The sequence below is a fragment of the Pholcus phalangioides genome, unplaced genomic scaffold, assembly GCF_987345545.1.
Source record: "Pholcus phalangioides strain wild (caught in Gottingen) unplaced genomic scaffold, Ppha-v1.0 ptg000039l_1, whole genome shotgun sequence".
Taxonomy (NCBI): domain Eukaryota; kingdom Metazoa; phylum Arthropoda; class Arachnida; order Araneae; family Pholcidae; genus Pholcus; species Pholcus phalangioides.
Window position 1 is genome coordinate 28,448,830 of NW_028301625.1, and position 15,958 is coordinate 28,464,787.

A 15,958-nucleotide genomic window follows, 5' to 3' on the forward strand; every position below is an offset into this window, starting at 1 on the left:
CCTCTATGGTTCACGGATAGCGTGCGGAACCTTTATCTTGAAAAGAAAAGGGCATTCAGGGAGTATAAAAGTGGACGAGGTGACCTATCATTGTTTACTGATAAAAGAAGACTGTTGAAGAAAGCGATAAGGGATAGTAAAAAGCAAGTTGAATCTAGGTTGGCAGATAACATTGGCTCTGACCCAAAATCATTTTTTCGATACGTCAATAATGGATGTAAGGGGACAGTTGGCCCCCTCTCGATAGGAGGCTCAAAAGTAGAGAGCAATGTAGGCATGTGTAGTGCTTTCAATGACTTTTTCGCGTCTGTTTTTAATGGAGATAATGATATTCAATATACGGGTGTTGCATGGGGTAATAAAACGCTCAACGATATTCAAGTGGAAGACGTGGAGGTCCTAAATCTTCTAAGAAATGTATGTGCAAGCAAAGCACCAGGACCAGATGATATCTATCCCAGGGTTCTCAGGGAAGGTGCTAATGAATTGTTGGGGCCAGTCGCACAGATATACAGGAGTAGTGTTGCTGAGGGTATCGTCCCGAGAGATTGGAAACTGGCTAACGTTGTTCCGATATTTAAGAAGGGTAGTAGAGAAGTGGTGTCTAATTATCGTCCAGTGAGTTTGACGAGCTCCCTCTCGAAAATTTTGGAAATTATCATCAAAAGGCAGTTTGTGAAGTGGATAGACGAGAATAATGTATTGTCGGATAATCAGCATGGGTTCAGGAAGGGGAAGTCATGTGTAACTAACCACCTTTGCTTCTATGATTACGTGACTAAGGCTTTGGGTAAGAGCAAAAATGTCGACGTTGTTTACCTTGATTTCCAGAAGGCATTCGATCGGGTCCAACATGGCAAACTCTTGAAGCGTTTACACGAGATTGGAATAGGGGGCAACTTGCTGAATTGGATAGAATCGTGGTTAAGAGATAGGTCGCAACGAGTTATGGTGAACGGGGAATTCTCTGGTTGGACAGACATCACAAGTGGAGTTCCTCAGGGAAGTGTCCTTGGCCCCATACTTTTTTCACTTTTTATCGACAAACTCGATCAGGGTATCGATGGAATTACTAGCAAATTCGCACATGATGTGAAGCTAATGGGGGTAATCGGAAATGAAAGCGATAGGGAGTTGCTCCAGACCAACTTAAACAAGATTGCAGCATGGGCAAATGAATGGAGCATGACGTTTAGCGTAGATAAGTGCATGGTCGCTCATTTTGGTTCGAACAACCCACGGTTCTCTTACGAGTTGAATGGTGTCACTATCCCGGATGCAACTAGAGTCACCTATTTGGGAATTCTCATTGACGAGCGACTTAAGTTTTCTGAACATTGTTCAGCGGTTGTCAAAAAAGCGAATAGAATGCTTGGTCTCATTTTCAAAAAGGTCTCTTCGCGTTCTCCTAAAGTCATTCTTCCGCTTTTTCGAGGCTTAGTTCGTCCTGGACTGGAGTATGCTGTAAGGTTTTGGAGACCATACCTACAGAGGGACATAGACTTGGTTGAAGGGGTGCAGAGAAGAGCTACGCGTGTCCTTATTGGCACACAGGGCTTGAGTTATGAAGAAAGACTTCATTTTTTGAATATGTTTACATTGGATGAACGCAGGTGTCGAGGAGATATGATCGAAGTGTTCAAAATTTTCAATGGGATGGATAGGATGGACCATGAACTTTTAGTACACCGCCAATCGACTGCTTTTACAAGGGGACACCAGTATCGATTGGTGAGGGACAATGCAAGGTTATGGTGTCGCAGGGAATTTTTCTCCAATAGGGTTGTTAATAAATGGAATAGCTTATCCCCGGAGGTAGTAAATTGTAACACAATTGACACGTTTAAAAAGAAATACGATAAACATGTTGGGGTAAATCGAGAAGCTCTATCCATTCTTAGAATAAGACAACCATAAGTATTCTTTATGGGCATTGTATAATATTTTATCATGTGTATATATTGTTTGTAATTTGTGTTAATTGCATTTTTAATTGGGTTGCTGTATTTTTGAAACATATGACAACCATATTTTTATGGGCATCTTTTTATCAGCCACCTCGTTGGGCATTTTGCCTGTTGTGGCGTTGTATTTGTATTTGTATGTTTCAGAAATTTTATTGTTTTTAATGTAAATGCTATTAAAACCAAAAACTATTTTTTTACCAACACTGGTTTAAACCAAACAACCCTGACACACTAAAAAAATATTTTATATATTCACAAACAAGTGCTATTTGGCACTGAAAAACATGAAATACAGTGGAGGTTTGGTTAACAAGCAATTAGTAGGCCTATAACGAGCAAAAATTTTGAACAAATTTTGACTCTGTTAACGAGCTATGATTCGCATTACGAGCAAAAATTTTGCGCTTTATTCATTTAATTTCACATTATCACAACTGAGCTGATGATTTTTTGCTTTTGCCGACACATGTAATGAAATTGTGGATAATATTCTCCAGTAAGCGTGCCTCACTCGGAAAATTAACACAAATGCGAGTGTGAATATTTACGATATGAAACTAGATGTAGCATTGTAGCCATGCATACGTGTGCTTGAAGTTTTCTTTTCAAATTATGCGAGGAGAAAACTATGGGCTGATTTTAATTATTGAACGGTCACTTTCAAGGGCTAGCTCATGAACAAGAGCCACTACTTGTCAAAGAGATTGTGTGATTGGAAAAGACCATGGAGTGGAAGTGCGCGAGTATAGCATTCAAAAACTAGTGGTGAAAAATGTCCAGGACTTGACGATAGAATGAAATGATGAATCTCTTTTTCACGCACCAGCAAGAGTTTATGGATGATATCTCACCTGAAAAAGAAAGAAATAAGATGTCCCTCTCACATAAAGTGAGATTAGAGAGATGTGTAGTGTGGGAATCTGTGCAAAACTCTATAGAAAAGAACCACCCAAATAAAACTGTAGCAGTGTGCGAGTCAGGGTTGGTAAAAAAACCTTTTTTTATTTAAACCGTTTTTTTTTTTGGTTTTAATAGCATTTACATTGGAAACAATAAAATTTCTGAAAAATTGTTTTAACTTCTAATAATTAAAATAAAATGTTTATTAATGTAATTAACACAATTCACACATTAATTAATCTATAAATATTTTACACTTTCATAAAAGCCAACTATTGCAATTTAGCTATTTAAAGCTTAACGCAAGAAAATATTTTGTGTTTGAGAATTCTCTTAATGCTATTATTAGCCATATAATAAAGATGTTTACCCTAGTCACTCTTTCAATATGCTTAATTAGGACTATTTTGCAAGAACTATGATAAAAACTAGGCAAATATAATGTTTAATGAAGCATAATTAATGTAGATAAATTAGCAATGATTTGCAATATGCAGGGTAATTATAACTAAAAGTTCTGATTTTAACACAAAGTTTTGATTTCGAAACGCTAAAATAAAAACCACTGGTCAGAATGACTTGAAAATTTGGGTGAATGTTCTTGAGGCAATGGAATTTTGTATGGCACGAATGGGGAAAAAATACTAAAAAATGCAAAATAGATGATGCTGTACTCATCCAGCACATGGGAAATTTGCTTGCAGAATGGATATGATAGTTAGTCATGGGGTATCCCCAAAACCAAAAGTTGCAAGGGTTATAGTAGCGTATTCACATTGTATTAAGGTGAGCATGGCTTCCAGGTGTCGTATCATGTTATTGTCAAAATGGTTGATTGGATAACATTCTATCACGTTGTACCTTTAATAAATATATTTTTCTACATACCCTCTTATCGGTTTATTATTGAAATTTCTTATTCTTTAACTGGCGTGATGGGTTCATTTTGACTCTACACATTCTTCATCTTGCCACCCCTTGAGAAATGCTTCTGGACAAACATATTTTCAGTACCTTTCAAGGTAGTTGCTTACATGTGCTTGACAAATTTATATGATGGTTTTCTACTTTTTCTTTTCTCTATATCATTGATCAAAGTTTCTGTGGGGTCATTGACCCCACCACACCTCTTGTGTAAGTCTTTTTGTCTGATCTGCCAGAGTGTTTAGACCGAAATGGCGTATCGGAAAAGCACAAATTTTCTTGAGAACAGTTTCAAATTAATGGTGAAACATCAGATGTCTGAAATGAGGATAGTGTTGTTAGTGAATTGTATGTAGACCTTTGTGATCAACATGTCATGGTGGTGTTTGGAAGTACTGTTTCCCACTTAGAATAAGATTAACTTTAGTCATTGTGAAAATATAATATTGTTCCAATTTGTAAATTTTATTTTCTGAGTATATTTTAATTATATGTTCATTTTTTAATCATGAAAATTACATTCAAAACATTTATATAATTAAAAAAAAATTTCAAAAGTCATGTATCCATTTATTTCAAATGTGCGTCTAGGTAAAAGATCATTTTTCAGAAAATAATTAAAGAAATTTGAATATTTATTTAGTGAATTAGTTGATAGATGAATGAAGTCATGTAAAAAACTATTGCTTTCATGAAAATTTCTTTTGATTTTTAAAATGTATTCATACTTGCTGGGGTCAAAATTACACCATGCCAGTTATGGGTTAAAAGATTTTATTTTCTTATACCAAAATATTTATTTATACAACTGTTTTTATTGAGGGAACTCAGACTTCTATGCCCTGATCTGTTTCTTTATATAAAAGTCTCCAAGTTTTATTTTTTTACACTCAGAATATGTATACAGGAAGGAAAGTTGTTTGTTTAAATGAGTCTGGATACCCAGAAAAAGAGTCCTGGCTTTATTTTTTTATACAGAGTATTTATACAACTTGTTTATTTAAAAGAGTGAATACCTTATGTTTTGTCTAGATAGTGATATTTTTATTATTATGCTTGTTGGTTTTTAACATTATGTTTTCTATGCTGGCTAGGGAGCTGGATGGCCTTTTTTAGGGACTACATCCTTCACCAGCACTACAAAAGACAGTCATAAAATCAGAAAATTTTGTCATTCATAAATTCCAATTTAACAATCACATACGGAAAATTTTAGATGCCAATATCGATTTTATAGTTGCCATGGCAACTGAGACTTTTCAAGCTCTGGTAGACGATAAAAATTAAAAAGCTATTAATGTCACCAAATGCTAAGGTAGACTATTAGCGACAAAAACTAAGTCACTAATGGAGTCGTACCCTTTATTTTACAAACATATTCCGCTTGAATTTTTATCATCTTTGAGATTTCTCCTGCCCATGCGTTTTGGTTTAGATCAGATCAAAAAACATGATCATTGCCACCCTTTATCTATGCATACTAAAACAGTACTCTCTCGATAATCCAGAGTTTTTCAAGCAAGTTTTTTTCGAGCATAGAAGAGGAAAACATGTCACTCTATGTCTGTGCGCAGAAGTTTATACTATGTAAATGGGCTTTTCAATTGACTTTCAGTAATCCGGCACACACTGGTCCGGTATGTGCCAGATTAAAGATACTCTGTCCTTTTTTTACTCGTCAAACCATAGAAACGGAAAAAAAAGATGATGCTGAGGTTGAAGGGAAAAAATCAATTTGTTTACGGGAGGGGGGGTTACCAATGAGGAGTCTATGGAAGGGAGAGAGAAAGCTCGAATGTATTTCTTTCATCTACTCAAGGGTGAATGGCATGATTGAACATCAAAAAGTTGGTATTCCGCTTATGGAATCAGTCATTCATTCTATGCTTATAAATCTGGAAGCAGAGTTAAATAACATTTTCTTAATTAAAAGAGAAAGAAAATATTACTTGAAAAACTCGAGATGAGCTTTTAGGTGTAGTGGCCAAATATAAGTGATCAGGTGTTTGGCCATATTTGTCCATAAGTATATAAGGAGTCGAACCATCACGAGCAGTGGATGGTGTGAAATATCCTTCAAGTGAAACATCATTCAAGGTGTCGGAATGCATGGTATCTGGGAACGAATTAATAATACTATTAAGGTATACAGTAGTTAAAGACCTTCAATATTTTTTGTAATAAACCCACAAATTTCTAACAGTACATATAAATTGTTCCACGACTTAACAAAATCACGTAATAAGTAAAGGCACGATATTAGTGAGCATCATTAACGAATTAATGGCCAGAACAACCTGGCAGGAACAACAACTTTAGCAACGAGCATTGAACAATGCTTCTCGGGAAGACCCCAAATAACATTTGCCGCCTAAAGCCCGGTATTTAGGTATTGCCACTCAGAGAAAACAGTAAGTCTATATTTTATAAATCTTGGGGTAAGGAGGTTTGTAAGAAAAACGGGACGTAACCCGGATCAATGTTCGGCTATTCTATGTGACCATATGACCCGTATTCTCCGGGAATTTTCCGGTATTTTCCTCAGAGGAGAAATATATATATATTTCTTCTCAATGGTATTTTCACTTAACTTTTTTTTGGCCTTCCGACTATTGTTTTAACTGTCCCGTTTACATAAATTGACCATACAGCTAATTGCAAATGTATTAAAACCGAGGTGTTTAAATCATCGAGCTTATAAACTCGATGATTTAAGCCCCTCGGTGAGCGATGGATGAAAAACAGTGACATAGAAGCATCGAGCTTCTGTATTATTCTATAGTAATATTACTAGTAATATAAGCTCGATGCATAGAAAGTATAAAAGTACGCGAACTACCCAAAAAAGAGTGACTTAAAGTTACAAACTTTTATAGTGTGTGCAACTCCTTCTAGAGCAGCACCTTCTCTGCTCTAGAAGGTGTTGGTGTGGGGGGGGGGGAGGGTTTAAATTTTCATTAATTATTAAATTATTATTATTTTCATTACGGTGTTTTCAACAGTACCGTAACTATGTATATGTATAGTATAACACCCTCTACAGCAGAAAGCCTCAGCGCGAAGCTTGTGACGTCACTGAAGTCGTCTATTTCACCTAAGGCGACTGGATGGGACTTATTCTAGTGGCTATAATCTCACCTACTCATTCTGCAAAAAAAAAGGTAAAGATTTCTTATACGTCGACCTGCTATATCCAATCTAGGCGTACACAGAATTTTCTCAGGGGGGGGGGGTGGTTACGTTTTTTCTTGCAAAATAACACTATAATCTTGGCTTGGGGGGGGGGGTAGACCCATGGCCCCCACATCCTGAAGCAGGGCCCCTAGGCTAGGATCTTTTACGGGGCCCCCGACCAGACTTTCACGGGGCCCCTTTATGATGAATTTATAGCGTGAAAACAAAACAAATGATTAAAATCACCCCGGGCTGGAGCCTTGTCAGCCCACCCCTTGTGGGGGCCGTGGTTATACTCCAAACACTATTGAGAAGAAATATAAGTTTATATAATTTATTTCTCCTCTAAGCCAAACTTCCTTTGCGTACGCCAATGTATCCAATGGTTATACTGTATGAGAAATAAGCGATTTCAGTGACTGGTCACTACCATGATTTCAAACACACACTATATTTTTATACTCAACATTTAATTCTGTAAGAAGGGTGATTTAATAATGTGTCAATAAAACGCAGAGGAATTACATAAGGCAACCTCCCATATTGAATTTTGTCTCAACATACTCTCACACACATTTCTCCCGAGGGAGAGACATAATAATAATAATAAGAAATACACAACAAAAGAAAAGCGAAAGTTGACATCAACTCCATCTTGTGGTAAGAGCAGGAGATAAAAAGTTAGGCGTTTCCATCCCGCCCGGCGTTGTAATGCTAATTACAACCAATATCAATTCAACACAGTACAAAAGAAATTAAAAAATGCTTGAAATGAAAACTTGTACACATCTGATATTGCAAAAGTAATTTCCCAAGTTGTCTCCTGACGTCACAATAAAAACGTTTTTTTTGAAGGCATAAAATTTCTCAACCATGACGTGATAAATTGGTCATTATGTCCATTTTGAAAACGTCAAAAATGACGTAAATAAAATAACCACCTGCAGATAGTTGGACTTTCGGAAGATAGATGGCGCCATTCGAAGAGACGGAAGAGCAAAAATGTACGATGCAGCTCGGATTAGAACTCCTTAATACATCCTTAATATGAAGGCGTCTTAGCTCGGATTCGAACACCGATCGTTGGAGAATCGTCCCTATGTATCTCACGCCATGCCTCTACCAATCGCGATAGTACTCCCGGGGTGTTATTTTATAAAGACTTCACAAGTATATTGATTAGTTTTATTACAATTTCCGTTAAGTAATCTGTTGTTGAGTTACCCGATGGCAGTTATTTTTTCGTTTTCTTTTATTTTTTTATTCTTCAAAAATATATTGATATGTTAATTATAAATATAATTATTTGCGTTAATTATAATTATCGAAAAAAAGATTTTAAAATTCCTTTTTTTTTTCTAGTTCAATGCTGTACACGTCAGAGAATCCATTCCATCTTTTTCAATTGTTGACAGATTTCACAGATCCTCTGATCTTCCGTAAAAACATGATATGGATGCAATTATAATTTATATATAGTGTTGATAAATTTATATGAACACAATTACTGATTGAAAAGTTTTACATTTCCATTCAAACAAAATTGCAATTAAAAGTACATTGTTCGCCACGGTAATTGTTCATTCATCTTATGATAACCAGTAACCCAAGTAGTTGCCTAACGTCAAATATGACGTGAAAATTTGGTCATTTTCTCTGAATGACTTCAGTCAAAAAAATAAACACGTCATTTCAAAGTCATTTAATGACCACGAACAATAAAGGTCAGGAAATAACGTGATACTCGATTACCTTAATGAAATATCAGGTCATTTCATGACCTTCATTAGCCATGAAGGTCATGAAATGACGTGATATTAAATGTTATGATATTAAATTAATGTGAATAGGTCTAGGATAATTTTCAAACATCCTCTGAAGTCTCATTAACAGACGTTTTGGATAATTTTGATATTTTCATCCAGAACAGAATTTTTATCAGTTCAAAGGAATTCGGGATTTTTATGACGCAAAATCATTTACGTGCCATTTAATATCACGTTATTTCCTGACCGTCATAGCTAATGAAGGTCATGAAATGACCTGATATTTCATTAAGGTCATCAAGTATCACGTTACTTCCTGACCTTTATTGTTCGTGGTCATTAAATGACTTTGAAATGACGTGATTTTTTTTCGACTGACGTCATTCAGAGAAAATGACCAAATTTTCACGTCATATTTGACGTCAGGCGACTACCTGGGTTTGAAGAATCATGAGCATATAACTGTGCCATGAATGAATGATATAACATATGCATGTTTCTCTCTCGTCCACAGTTCACGCATATAACTATAATAATAATAATACATTTACAAGATAAATGTATCTTACTTTTTTAGGCATATCCTATCTTAGACATCGAAAGGAACTGAAAAATACATCTAAACACATCCCTGCTGTAATCAAACACGTGTTGCAAATAATTCAAAATGCAACAAACATATGTACAGTCAATTCAAATTAATATCCATTCTGGAAAGCTTAAAAAAACATAATGATCATATGCAATGAAATTATGCTAAATACGCAAATGAAAACGATAATATATATAAGATTAAATATGATAAACACAAACACTATATAAAAAAATTAAATGAAGACCCAGGCACTTCACTTCTCTTGAAGGGGGAGTAAACAAATTTTTGCTATGGATCGTTTGATTAGTCCATTTTTAGTTCGTACAGTCACAACGCGAACCTTGTGATCTGGATCTAGAATGATTTCTTCGATTCTTCCAAGTAACCAGTTACACGGCGGCACGTTATCCTCCACGACAATCACTGTGGCACCTGGTTGCACATGAGATTTTGTGAGAAGTGCCACTTATTTCATTGCTGCAGCAAACTTAGGTAGTCCATCTGCCAACGCTTCCAGATGGCCTGAAAAAATCGTGTTGTGAGTGCCATCGAGATAGTCGGTTATCATCAAGGTGGCACATAGGTCAGGCTCAACAACGGTGTTAAGCGATCGTCCAATCAAAAAGTGATATTAGAACCTCAAAGTCATTGATGTCTGGCGATGGAGGTGTAAGTGGTCTGGAGTTCAATATGCCTTCAATTTGGGTCATAACAGTCTGAAATTCTTCCAACGTGAGTTTGAAAGACCCAACAGTTCTTTTGAAATGGTGCTTGAAGGACTTGAAACCTGTTTCCTACAAGCCTTCAAAATTTGGAGCTCTTGGAGGTAGGAAATTCCTTGTGATTTCCTCGAAAGCGAAAAATTTTGCCACAGATTCATCAGGTTTCACCACCATCTGATGAAGACGTTTCAACTCTGTGCTGGCACCGCCGAAATAAGTGCCATTGTCGCTGAATATTGATGAGCATATTTCCCACGTCTAGCAGAAAACCTCTTCAGACATGCAATAAATGCGTCCGCTGTCAAATCTGATACGAATTCTTGGTGGATTGCTTTAGTCACGAAACACACACAAATAAAGCAACATACATTTTATGCAATTGACCCTTTCTCTGACCCTTGAATTTTACGTAGAATGGGTCACAAAAATATACTCCACAAACGTTGAATGGGAAAGATTCTGTTTACTCTTTCCTTAGGCAAGTTGCCCATCATTTGCTCAAGAGTGGTCGGTTGTGCACGGAAGCATGTTATACACCCATGAACTATTTTTCTTGCGAGATTTCTTGCACCAACAATCCAAAAAGTTTGGCGAGCGAGATGCAGTAAGGTTTGAGAACCATTATTATTTTTCCTTTTTTATTTCTTATTTAATTTTTTTTTCTCTCTTATTTTTCTTGTGTAAACGGAGAGGATATAAATCTTATAGGCTTCCTGGAAGGACAATTGTCCCTTGGGGACACACAGATGTCTTTATTGTTTGTGTGCGCGCTCGGTTTCATATGTATATTTGTGTATTGTTAAATTAATAAAAAAAAAACCTTGAGAACCTACATGCAGGTGTTTACGGTGATAGTATTCAAAAATCAGTCTCGTACGTTAGTCGGTGTTTGGTGGGTAGAATTATCAGGTGTTTTTGATTGTACGAAATATCTGCTTCATTTATGCGACCACCAACGCGAAGCAATCCTTCCTGATCGATGAAGAGATTAATATTTTTCAATTTGCTTTTAGTGGAGACTTGACCCCCTTGCTTCAAGCTCGTCAATTCCTCACCGAATTCTCCTTGAACTATCTGGATTATTTTTATTCTTGCCATGTCAAGTTCTTGGGCAGTGAGTGGACCTGATTTTTAATCTGTCTTAGATCTCGCATTAGAACAAAATCTCAATAAATCCTGTTGAATAGTTCCACCATTCATGAGCAAAATGGTTAAGAGACACCCCTGAAGAAGAGACGGCGGATGTATCAAAGACAACGGGAAGTTTTGTGCTTGCACTATCAGTTCGGTGAACCCCATGATGTGGCATATAGTAGGTGTTGTGATCAACTGCAACAGAGATGAGTTCTTCCATGTGTCCCAAATCCTAATAATCTTTCATGAAGGACACGTAAAGCTTTTCATATCTCCATCCTTGTGTAGTCGTTTGCTCATTGTGCTAAATCTTCTACTAGTCATGGCCAAGGAATCTCCTGATTGTGTTTAATCTGATTTAAGAGGAGCGTAGTTGCATTACATATCTACCTGCCTCATTTCTGGAATGAGTTTCACAAAGAAATGCCTCAGTACTTTCAAGGTTTGGTTTTGTACAACTATCCAACCAAAAACAGTTTCTTGCAACGATATTTTAGATGTGGTAATCCGATGTTTGCGTAAAATCTCAAAGAATATTTCGGCACCCAATAAAATGTCGATTCTATTCGGAACATTAAAGTCAGGATAGCCGTATATTCTCTGGAGGGGAAACCAGATTTGTTGGTGTATCTGGAAGGACTGAAGCCCATCACTTTTGGAACTATTAGAAATTCCAGTGAGCGCCTAAACTTGTCATCTGAAGATGAAATTACCACATGCAGTTTCTGATTTACTGGTAAGCCACTCAACCCAGACACAGCGATGAAAGTTTTATTTCTTTTTAGCCCGAGTCTCTTTGCGCATTCAGTAGGGACAAAGCTTAACTGAGATGCGCTATCCAACAGCGCTCTCCATGGTTGTAAACAACCTCGTGAATTCCTTACGTATACCACTGCAATAGAAAGCAGAATGTAGTTATTTGTCACTAGTCGAGGGGTGCTATTTATGAGGGTCGATGTGTGACTGACCTCCCCCATCTCAACAGATTGTTTATCAGCAAGCGGGAGTACGTTTGATGCTTGCGGGGACGATCTTCCTTCATTATATGGGGGGGGGGGGCTCCTATTCCAGGATGGGGGGTGTCATGTACTTTATCGGCACCAATAGGCATTTCACTGTGGAAATCTGTGTTCATGGAAATTTTCATTTCATTCAGACATTATGGCCCTCTACCAGCACCCCCTATAGATAAGACTCCTTATCTATAGTGGGTGTTGCCTCTACTCATTGAAACAGCAGGGGTCACATTAGCCCTTAGGGCGCATATCCCCAATGCTGGTGTCCTTGCCGGTGTAGGGAAAATACTGTGGTTGCCAGTATCCTTTGTTGAACGATAATCACAATGTCTTTTCTTCCTTCCTCCGAGAAGGATTCCGAGAGCGGTGCTTTGTAAATTTATCTTTCCTTCGTTCCCGTTTTGTTTGTTTTTTCTCGGTTACTTATACATGTGTATTAATAAAAAAAATTGCAATATAAAGAATAGAAATACTTATTTCAAGATATCCGCTGATATGCATACAAATTGATACGACTGATGTTAAAATGTCCTGTTTTCTCCTATGGGACATATCTAAAAGGGGAAAAAAATAAAGGTCATCCCACGGACCACCTTGACTGTCGAGCCCCAGGGCTGGGGGCAATGTCTACACATGTAAAAATATTTAGAAAACAATGATTCATTCAAATAAACAAAAACACAACAGCAAGGATTACAAGCCTTGTCAAATATATACACGCCAACGAAAAACAAAAAATCTGACCACCAGACTTACAAAATAATGTTATAAGTTTTACAAAAATAAGGGGAAAAACTGAAATAGATAAAAACAACAACAAAAATCATCCACATGACTGCCACTACTAATACATAACTATTACATGTACAAGATATAGCATGTATTAACGGGACCCAAACAAGAATTCTTTTGACGTTCCTGAAACAATGATGTAAATGTGAGGACACTTATAAAGGACACACAATAAAGGACACTTGTGTAAACCACAAGTGTCCTTTATTCTGCTATTCTAGCGGGGGTGCTAGGCGGAAGGACAAGAATGATTTCATAATAACCATTACATGTAGTTTTTATTTTATATATATATATATATATATATATATTCATTTTTTTAAATATAAATATAACCAGAGCGAGTCAACAAAAACAACAAGACCGAAGCTGATCCTTAGCTAAGACTCTCTCCAGACAATCCTCCATTTAAATCAAGCCCACATTGCTCAATAAAATATATTTAGGGCGAGACGACTCGACCTGGCAGTTGTATATGTGTATTTCTCTTTCTTCTATTCAAGTTCTTCATGTCCACAATACACGTGCGCATTGGCGTACGCAAAGGGGGATTTTGAGGTTCTAACCCCCCCCCCCTTAAGCCAAGATTACAGTGTTATTTTGCAGGAAAAAAGGAACCCCCCCCCCCGAAGGGAAAAAAATCTGAAACCCCCCCCCCCTCGAGAAAATTCTGCCTACGCCTATGCACGTGCGTACTCATATTGTCGTATTCATGTTGCTCACCGAATAAGGTGCTAAGCGAGATGACACAGGTGATCCCTAATTGTATATATTTCCCCACACAATATTTCTATTTTGTATTTTTTTCATCAAATCCACCGGAGCAAGTGAACTGAACCCAATAAAACTGATGCTGGCTTTTAGTCTGCAAGTTGTCAAATCCATTTGCTCACCAATAAGGTGTTAAGCGAGATGACTCACTCCGATGGATATTTTATGTTTCACAATAAGATTCTCATTTCGTTTTTGGGTTTTTTTTTGTATCCTGTGTATATAATATAACAAGTGTAAGATAACAGATGAGATGGCATGGGGGCACCTCAATTGGTTTTAAAATATACCTCCATGCTAATAATGCGTGCATTCATCCATCTTAACGAAACCCCGAAACTTTTCCCTAACTCCCAACCCCATCCCGTCTGTAATCATCTCAAAATTTGTTAATCGCGACAGTACCCAATTGTCCGGGGAAAATATGTTGTAAAAATTTTTGTTTGTCTTTTTTTGACACTAAATAAAGTGTTCCAAACTCTGCCACAAAGCTGCGCTAGAGGAGATCTCGGCAACGGGATAAGTCCAGTGGCAAAGTTCTGGCGTTCGAATTCGAATGTTATTTATTGCGTTCCGTACAATTTCCACAAGACTTCGAGATTGCAAAACAAGAAGCGGCTCGACGGACAAACACAGATTTATTTACAGAACAGCAATTTACAAGCTAATCAGAGAGCTAACAACTTTCTCGCAAAGTTCAATCACAACTGACTTTTCATCCAGTCTTCCCTTCTTGTGATCGCCTCACTATTTATAGCTCTGGTCGAAACTTCGAGAAAAAGAATATTCAACAAATTTCTATTTCATAGTACCAGGTTTGTGGCGCCACTGTCTGGAGGGGCGGAACTCTGTGGAATGTTCTTGGCGAACCCTCCACCAGTTTTCCACTAATCGCACGTCTTTGCGCTAAACCGAAACCGGTATTAACTGCTGTTGCCAACAGATTTCGATATTTTTGAGAGCCATCGAAGAAATCATGCCATCTATCATCTATAGATCGTAACAATTGAGATAGGACTTTTTCTATACCTATGTGTATAGTGTAACGAAAATACAGCAAATTAGTAGCGTTATCTCAATATTGACGAAAATGGCCACGGTGCGTTTTACATATACACAGTATTTTAATTGTTATGTTATATTAATCCCCTTATTTCATGGAACGAGCATCGCGTTGTCTACGTTTTGAAAAACGTGATTTTAGAGACTTATGGGCAGGGCCGGACTTAGAGGGGTGCGAAAGGTGCGGTCGCACCGGGCCGCAATTCTTCCTGAAGAAACCCTTTTCTTTCTCAGCAGATGTTTTGGAAATTTTTGATTAAAATATAATTTTCCCCCTATCAAACTATTATTGATTGTGAAAGGAGGCTTTCAGTTAGAAGCCCTATATCATTTTTAGTGTTAGGTATGGCATTAGGTTATTTCAAACAGGAAAAGAGTGTATACAAGTGGTCACATTCTTTACCCCTGAAAAAAGTCTGGCCTTTCTTTTTTCTGCTAATATAACTGGGCTGCAGCAACCAAGGAAAAAAACATGCTTAGGACATCAAACGAAAGGGACACCACAAAAGAAATCTAGTAATTTTTTCCCAATGACAACCTCCCCTCTCATTGGAGTTACCATCTGGTCTGAAGGTACTAATAGTGCTCACAATGCGTAGTTTCATCCGGTGGTGCTTCCATTAGCTATAGTAGCCTGTGACATGGATATCTTTAGATGACGACTGCCTCAGAATGAGGAAACTTCGACTGTCCTTCGGAGTGTTAATTGCATACCTTCCTGGGAACTGTCATGATGTTTTCCTAGGGAGCAAGGCCGTAGTGTGCCTTTCCGGGGCAGACTTTTCTTTGGAGCCCTTCTTGAAAAGCTTCTATTAATCAAAATAAATGTAAATTTTTTGGAGTCCCCCATTCGGCTCGGGGCCCCTGGGGCAGTGCCCCGGTTGCCCCAGCCTAGTTACTGCCCTGCTTGGGAGGCTTGAAAGCTACTTCGAAATTTCCTAACGCCACCATCTGAGAATAATTCTCTCATATATCCCGGAAGACGGATCACAATGTACGAATTCTAAATTGTGACAATTTTTAGAACTGAGCTTTCGAAAAAAAAAAGGTAAGACGTCTCTTCCTCCTTTTTTTTTTCTCAATCTAATAACTCATTTAGTACAGTACCGACATTAGAGATATTTTGTTTCATGAA

At 37.4% G+C, this 15,958-nt stretch overlaps 1 protein-coding gene across 1 annotated transcript in view; it reads right to left on the reverse strand.

The window, feature by feature from the left end:
- Nucleotides 1-6,142, reverse strand: part of LOC149065790 (transcription factor E2F3-like) — a 93,492-nt gene extending 87,350 nt beyond the window's left edge. Inside the window, exon 1 of the mRNA XM_089253624.1 lies at nt 5,741-6,142. Within this exon, the coding sequence (XP_089109750.1) occupies nt 5,741-5,902 (162 nt within the window). The 5' untranslated portion in view covers nt 5,903-6,142. The remainder of the gene's footprint in view (nt 1-5,740) is intronic.
- Between the last annotated feature and the right edge of the window lie 9,816 nt (nt 6,143-15,958).